This window comes from Anopheles ziemanni, chromosome 3, assembly GCF_943734765.1.
Source record: "Anopheles ziemanni chromosome 3, idAnoZiCoDA_A2_x.2, whole genome shotgun sequence".
In the NCBI taxonomy this organism is placed as follows: Eukaryota; Metazoa; Arthropoda; class Insecta; order Diptera; family Culicidae; genus Anopheles; species Anopheles ziemanni.
In genome coordinates this window covers 30,956,007-30,964,286 of record NC_080706.1, presented here as the reverse complement: position 1 = coordinate 30,964,286, position 8,280 = coordinate 30,956,007, and the positions used below count along the sequence as shown (strand labels likewise).

The 8,280-nt window shown below is 47.3% G+C and overlaps 1 protein-coding gene across 1 annotated transcript; it reads left to right on the top strand.

Moving 5' to 3' along the window:
- The first annotated feature begins 1,625 nt into the window (after positions 1-1,625).
- On the top strand, positions 1,626-6,958 carry LOC131286830 (ATP-binding cassette sub-family D member 1). Its single transcript, XM_058315832.1, has 6 exons — positions 1,626-2,224; positions 5,060-5,471; positions 5,533-6,410; positions 6,476-6,565; positions 6,639-6,764; positions 6,835-6,958. Exons 1-6 carry the CDS (start codon positions 1,626-1,628, stop codon positions 6,956-6,958), a joined length of 2,229 nt encoding a protein of 742 aa, XP_058171815.1.
- The last annotated feature ends 1,322 nt before the right edge of the window (positions 6,959-8,280 follow it).

Here is an 8,280-nt window from a genome sequence, read left to right as displayed (position 1 = left end):
CGGCCATCTTCCAATTGTGCCGGATTGCGGATTCCTTGTTTCTCTGGAGTTTGTATTATAAACTGCGCATCGCTTCCGCGACCGGTACGGCCAGTTTGGCTGGAAGGGGTTGGCCGTCCGCCGTCTATGGGTGGGAGGGTCGAGCGTGCATTCAACCAGTAGCCCCGACCATGCTCGGTGGGTTTATGGAGACAACAATGCCAGCGCTTTGTGAGAACCGGGAAAACAGACAAGGGTGGACTTGCGGTATATGTCTCGGAGTGTCTTCGGCCTCTTTACCGGGAGTCGGGCACTGAGAGGGTGGGGGAAGCTACCACGGGAGGAGAGTAATTCCTTAGTGCGTGCCATTAGCATGCCGCAAAAGATTTTAACAGCTAAGTGGCATTTAAAGGTTCAATCGTTTAGGTTCAATCTGTGAACTGGCGTAAGACATCAAGACTTACACCGTACCACCCTACAAGGGTCACAATGCGCCCGGGAAACACCTTCTCTTTCTCGGTATAAGTGACCAGGGGCGGTCCGGCACTTTAGCTGAAGTCTGCCCTCTGCCCTGTTGAAACACTGCTGATGGACGGAGCACCGAGCACCCTTTCACCGCAGTGCCACAAGTGGTCACCTACTTGCCTTACGGGGTTTGTTTTCTTTTGGCAGATAGTTTCCACCCCAAAACCACGACTTCAGCGGTTCACTTCAAAACGGACGGAAAGCGAAAGTTCGCATGGCCGAAAAGGGCGTGCAATGAAAGAGCGACCTTCGAGTGGAGAAAGAGGGTTTGGTGGGTTGCGCGGTGAGGGCACTTGCCGGAGGTGTCAAGGTTGCGGTCGGTAAATATATGTAGTGCACATTCGGGTAGTTCTGTGCACGATGTACTGTCGTCGAAAAGCGGGCCAAGGGCGTGAAATGTCCAATCCCAGAAACCTTTGGATTGAGTGAACAGGGCAACTTGTCTCATTACAACAATTCATCGATTGCCAGCTGTTGGAATGCGCCCTGTGTTGGGTGAAAACTTTACTTGCTCACTAGATACTAAATGATATTTCAAAATAGATTTTTCTTAATCAAAACTCAATTATAATCTGCAAGCAGAGCAATAAAACAAACGATAAATTAAATTTTGTTTTGTGATCAAAACCAAAAACTGAATTTCGTATAAAACTAATCACGCGGACAACTATGGAAAATCTCTAAGGGTTGGTGTTTTTCTAACGTATTGTGAAGCGATGAAGTGATAACCTCAAAAAATCACTAAAAATCATAACAAGGTATACCCTTTGTGATCTGCAGTCTAATTTACCAATAAAACTTTCATTTCTTGTCTTTTTGGTGAAGCATTGCAAACGATTGCATACTGTTGCATTTATCTTTGTAGGGTAGAGATCTAATCCATCTGAGACCAGGATCACGATCCACAGGAGTATAACTTCAATTGTAATTTCGTGATCCGTCAATGTCTAACGAAACAATATTATTTGCTTTCCATTTTCCAGATGATGGGTTGAACTGAGCGCTCACCTCTAGAGCCCTCGATTGTAATCGGTTCGGTAACCAACCACCCTTGGATTTGGTCCCGTTAAGCCACCGTCGTCCACTCGTTACCGTGGTATTTGCCCCAGCGGTGCCCCAAAATGCCCACCATCATCTCAAAGTTCGCGAAGAAATCGTTCGACACGCTCGAGGGTCTCGGCTACTCGAGGGAGTTCGTGTCGAAGGGTTTGATAACGGGCGCGGTCGCGCTGTACTGTCTGCGGCTCACCTACCCGGTGGTGAAGGAGCGGATCGGCGCCGCAAAGGCCGGCCCTCCGGCCCAAGGCAACGCCCCGGGTCGCAATGAGAACAACAACAACCTCACCAAGCAACCCCCGCAGGATCCGGAGGCGAAGAAGGAGCAGATCATCATCGAAAAGCGCAACCGGCGCAGACCGCCGCAGCCGGGCCTCAACCTGGACTTCCTGCTGCAGCTCCGGCAGCTGATCCGCATCATGGTGCCCCGGTTCCTGTGCGAGGAGTCCGGCCTGCTCGCCGTGCACACGCTCTGCCTGGTGTCACGTACCTTTCTCAGCATCTACGTCGCCTCGATGGAGGGCGCGATCGTGAAGTTCATCGTGCGCAAGGACGTGCGGAACTTTGTGCTGATGCTGCTGAAGTGGTTCGGCATCGCCATCCCGGCCACCTTCATCAACTCGATGATCCGCTACCTGGAGAACAAACTGGCCCTGGCATTCCGGTAAGACTCTTCCCCCATGCTGGTTTCCAGGCACGCTCCCTTAGGTCGTTCGGTGATCCCGAAGACGTTCCATTTCCGCTGCTCTCTGCACACGTTGATCTTTATTCAACCTTTGCTTTGCATACACACACACACATACACACAAACACTCATTAGCTAGTAGATTGAAAGTTGTGGTTAAATTAGAAAAAAAAAAATAGAGTCACCTAAGGCAAGTCACTGAAGACTGACGTAAGCCGCAGGCCACGGTAAATTACTTCCCGCGTAATGAGCAATGAACAATCCCCCTACAGACACCCCCTAGGGGTAGGATGCAAACACTGCGAAAGGCAAATTTAATAGTCCGCATCCCACGACCAACCATTAGTTCGCTAGCGAGAGGTTTCTTTTTATTTTCTAGTTTGAAGTATCTTTCTCAACATCAAGAAAGAAACCACGTACAGTGGTTTCCGTAACGCATTCCAGGAGAAAGTGACCCTGGGCTGGATGTCGTCTTGCAGAACGCAACCAGCAATTGACGTTGAGTGCTTCGAAGTAGTAATGGCGGTTGACCAGTGTATGATTAGCTTCCAGATAGTAGCTAATTCCTTTTCTTTTCCTCGCCCACCTAAGGAACTGTATCTGCTAAGACGGGGTCAACAAAATGTGTTAAACCAACGGTCCCACATAGGCACATCAAAGTCTAAGGTATCACGCTTTGATAAAGCAATAAATCCATTGCCGTTGCTTACGTAAATCACGAGGTCCCTGGTGGTCTCAACCATGTTGATTTTTTTGTCGAGTGCTTTAAGGCACAGCGATTAAAAGTGTTTTTCTCATCGGATCGATAACAGGCAACGGATTGTTGCGTATAATTAGACTTTTTATCGGGCCGCTAAAACACACGATTAGGCGAGAATCCAGATTGTGTTGTTTTATTCTGCTTCACCGACACGCGAACAGTGAACAAGTAAATGAATATCTCTGATTAGAGAAAGGAAATATTTATCGATGTTTATATCAATTCGTCGGGTTGATCTTAGTCATGCACGTTTAAGTAGGATCGGAGGTGATGTAATACCAGAATGTTATGCACATGCAGTATTCGTACACCATGTACCAATGTGAGAAGAAGCCATTGAACGCCTTATGCATTCCATCTTCGGAAGGACCGTTAATGCTGTGGCGACCAAATCTGGTTTGCAACTTCGCGCACCGCAAGATCGTGGATCCCGTGGAAACGCTTGCGTAACGCTTTGCGAATTGCTTTGGTGCAAAGCGCGTCTTGCCGTTTGCAATGCACCTTCTAATGCCTGCTTGTTGCACTACCGGTGGAAAAGGTCGGACGTGGTAGAAAACAAACGTGCTGCGGCTTTTCCCCGTTAGTTTTTCGTGCGTTCGCCTCTTTGCATCGAGAAGTTTCTGGGGTTACCTGCGGCGAAAGAGGAGTTTGTGTTCGTGTACTACGGCTTTTTTTTTATGAAGCTAGTTTTGTTTTAGAAGCTGCAGAAGGGGAACTGATCGACCGAGAAACAGGAAAAAAACACTCCAAGCAAGGTTTCGTACTTCCCACCGAAATCGAACGGACGAGCCGCAAGCCTTCGACAAACTGGAAACTGCACCGACTAGTTAAGGGGCTTTCCTCAGAATCTAACATATATGGCCTTTTTCGCCGTTGGCCTGCCGACAACATATATTCTTGAAGGCTGTCGACATTCTTCGACATCCTTGCGAAACCGAGAGCGATCGCAAGCGCGGTTGAAGGCCATTTCTAAGGCGCGCTCTAAACCGTGGAGGGTTATCGAGAGAGGCTCGCAGTTTCATGACGAAATCTTGAAGATCTAGTCCATCTTGGTTTCGTGGGGTTATATTCTTAAACGAAGTAGGCGCAGAAAACAAAACAACACCAATACTTTTTCCTTATATGCTCATAACCAGTTTTTCGACTCCGCTTCCTGCTGTAAGTGATTAAGTAATCCTGAAGATATAGTCGGCATTTGATAAACGACTCGAAATCGATGCTTTTGAGTTGACCGATAGCTGCTTGAGTGCATCCCTCCCCCCGGTATGGAGGTAAAGATTAGGAGCCGTCAAAATCCACCCAACGTCCATTTGTGGGTGTTTGGGATGCGGTTGCTTTAAGCCGGCCTCCGATGTTCGTAATGGATGCCGCACAGAAGCACCACCGTTTTTTGCATCTTCGACATTTGACACAGTGTCAAACAGTGGAACCCGTTTTAGGCGCCGCAAAGTCGAACTTGAACGATCGCGAACCCAGCTCAGCTGAGCTCCTCGAACGGATTTTTGATGACGGCCAGTGTAGCGTCTCGATCAGGGGCGGATGGTCAATGCTGTCCTTGGGTCGAACCGGTCTTCGCTACGAAGCGATCGTAGAGGACATCCCCTTATCAGATGACCAGGTTTTGTTTTATGGATGGTGCAAAAATCTATTGACAAAAATCAAACAAGAGGTTTGGCGCGTAAAACTGTGCAAATTGTTTTCTGAATTTATCTTTAGACAATATCAACGACGAATCTTATTTTGTTTACATATTCTGATAATCTATCGACGCGAAAATTAAAATGTATCCATGCATCTGAAAATGAACATGCAATTCAAATGTAATGTTAATTCAACACATCGTAAGTTCATTGGATGACAAACGAATGATTAAATAATTAAGCAATTATTCAAATCGCTTGTGGGGCTTTATCTACTTCGTAAGAAAATTCGGTAGTTAACACCTGCTAAAGCTGATTTACCGATTAGTTTGTGTTAATTATTCAACGGGGGTGTTTATGATGCTTACTTTTTCCTCATCGTTTCCACTCACTTGCTTCTCTTTCTCGTTTTAGAACTCGCCTCGTGAAGCATGCGTACGACATGTACTTTAAGAACGAAACCTACTACAAAGTGTCAAACCTGGATGGGCGCATCGAAAACGCCGACCACCGGCTGACGGACGACATTTCGACGTTCTCGAGCTCGGTGGCGCATCTGTACAGCTCGCTGACGAAGCCTTGCTTCGATTTGCTGCTAATCGGCATCGCAATGGCCCGCTCGTCCCGCCGCATGAAGGCCAACATCGTGATGGGCCCGGCGCTGGCGACCGTCGTCATCGGTACCACCGCCCACATCCTCCGGATAGTGTCGCCCAAGTTCGGCCAGCTGGTGGCGGAGGAGGCCAACCGGACCGGCTACCTGCGCCACGTGCACTCGAAGATCATCACCAACGCGGAGGAGATCGCGTTCTACGGCGGCCATAAGGTGTGTCACTCGGGTGTCGGGTCGGAAAAGCATCGTCCGCTAATCGTATGTTGTTTTGCAGGTGGAACACGCGCAGCTGCAGGAGGCCTACTCGCGGTTGGTCGGTCAGATGAACAACATTTTCACGCAGAAGCTGTGGTTCATCATGCTCGAGCAGTTCTTCATGAAGTACGTCTGGTCGGGCACCGGCATGGTGATGGTGTCGCTGCCAATCCTAACGGTCGGTGCCGGCGGTCAACCGGTCAGCCCCGAACAGAGCAACCTGATCAAGTCGGACGAGACGGGCGTCAGCGAGCGGACGCAGTACTTCACGACCGCCCGCAACCTGCTGCTGAGCGGCGCCGACGCCATCGAGCGTCTCATGTCGTCGTACAAGGAGATCGTGGCACTGGCCGGCTACACGAGCCGCGTGGCCGGAATGTTCGAGGTGTTCGAGGAGGTGAACCGAGGTGTCTACCGTAAGACGACCCTCTACACCGAGGAGCGTAACCTGGACGGCATCCTGGAGTTCCGCGACGGCCAGCCGGTCGCGAAAGGTTGCATCGTGTACGCGGTTGACCCCAAAGACAGTAGCATCTCGCTGGAGAACGTGCCGGTGGTGACGCCCAACTGTGACATCGTCGTGCCGAGCATCAGTCTCACGATCGAGCCTGGCATGCATCTGCTCATTACCGGCCCGAACGGGTGCGGCAAGTCGAGCCTGTTCCGTATCCTCAGCGGCCTGTGGCCCATCTACGCCGGCACGCTGCGCATCCCGCGCTCGTCCGACGGCAAAGCGAGCATGTTCTACATTCCCCAACGGCCGTACATGTCCTGCGGTACGCTGTTAGACCAGGTGATCTACCCGGACACGCGCAAAGATATGGAGGCGAAGCAAATCACCGAGGGCCAGCTGCGCGATATCATGCGAATGGTGTCACTCGAACATATCGTTGATAGGTAAGCTTCAAGTCTATTATCCCGGCTTGTTTGATCTCTTCATTTCCTTCTTACTCTGCTTACAGGGACAGTTTCGATGAGATTCGTGACTGGAAGGATACGCTTTCCGGAGGCGAAAAACAGCGCATGGCTATTGCGCGATTATTTTATCATAGGTAATGATCACTTGAGCCGAAAATACTCCGAGTGGGGAACGATTTAATTTCGATTGTTGTACCTTCCTTGCAGACCTAAATATGCATTGCTGGACGAATGCACCAGCGCTGTTTCAATCGACGTGGAAAGCTGCATCTACGAGACGGCCAAATCTATGGACATTACGCTTTTAACAATCACCCATCGACCGACGTTGTGGTACGCATTACGAATACTATTGAAGGAATTAAAACGCCGTTACAAATCTGTCTGTGCATTGATCTTTCAGGAAATTCCACACGCACATCCTACAGTTCGACGGACAGGGCGGTTGGGTGTTTGAGAAGTTGGAAGATGGTGCCCAGCAAAAAGTTCCTATGCTGAAGTCCAACCAACCGTCGTCCGGCAACTAACGAACGACCTCGGGCGCCCTGTGCCACGTATCCATCACAAGTACGCAGCCGACACGGGCGGTCCTGGCCCCGGTTGAAGAAGGGGAAGAGCCTTATTGTATAAATGGAAGTGACGAGATTATTTGAAAGTATTTTTTTTTTATTATTCCGTTCTGTTACAAACAACAAAGCATTACGCCAAAAATCAGTCAAAAAATCGGGATAGATGTAGTGTTATGGCAATCATGGCGACGAGTGCGGGAGACAATTTAAACACTTTTGTACGAGCCGGAGCATTCGTAACGAAGAATCCAGCTCGTGGGTAGTTGGGTTTATGTTTAGCGGCGAAGAACGCGTGGTCTGTGAATAGTGTAATACTTTGAATGTTAGTTTTTTACTACTTGTACTTAGTGCAATGACAAATAAAGATAAAGAACTTGAAAAAGGAAACAAAATGCTATGGCTTGAAGAATAAAGAAAATGAATAATGAGAAAAGAAGGGAGCAGTTTTTACGTCACCAAAAAATACATTAATAACCTACTAGTATTGATTCCCAAGCGATATTACAGAACTAATGCTTTTAAACTCACTTTTCTGTCAATTTACCTACGAGATTCAGTTTTATAAGCGTTGTTCTCCATGTTCATTATGAAATTAAAGGACCAAAGACTTTCTTCTTTTCGTTGTCGAATTTCAAAATCAAACCGGTGGGATGCCTAGCAACCGCTAGAGGGCGCTTGAACGATACGGGTTTGAACCGTTTCGATGACCTCTGTCGATTCCGGTTCGACCGGTTCGTGCAAGCCAATAAAAGTAAAGAATTTAAAGTTGATAACAAATTTACTATTATTTCAATTCATTCATACTTGTTATTTTAGTAAATGAAAAATGTTTTTTATTTGCAGACAAGAGACAATATTTCCGTTGCAGAATGGAATCATTTGTTTTCAGTGGATCCGTTAACAAATCTGGTTTTAGAATGTTTTTCAAAACATAACAATGAAAATAAAATATGCTGAAGTTTCGGATTGAAATTCTGACCTCAATAAAATTTCGCAAATATTGTAAATCTAAAAGAATTACTAATTTCGATTTCGTTTCCTTGTGCCACTTTTATCTTTACCATTTAGGTTATTAAAAATAGACCTCATTTTCGGATGAATAAAATCCATAACTGCATAAATAACCATGACACAAAAATAATTGTGGAGTAAGAATACTTTTATTTACAAGCGCTGACTTAAAACTAACCATAAACTACAACTTTACGCAAAACCGTACCATATCTCTTGCCAGTTTTGATATGAGTACTATTCAGTTGAATGAATTAATTGGAAGCTGC

Excerpts from the sequence above, each read along its gene's own strand:
- LOC131286830 (XM_058315832.1), top strand. The coding sequence starts at position 1,626 with ATGCCCACCATCATCTCAAAGTTCGCGAAGAAATCGTTCGACACGCTC. Across the intron at positions 6,411-6,475 it reads CTCGAACATATCGTTGATAG|GGACAGTTTCGATGAGATTC; the intron begins GTAAGCTTCAAG and ends CTCTGCTTACAG. Across the intron at positions 6,765-6,834 it reads ACCCATCGACCGACGTTGTG|GAAATTCCACACGCACATCC; the intron begins GTACGCATTACG and ends TTGATCTTTCAG.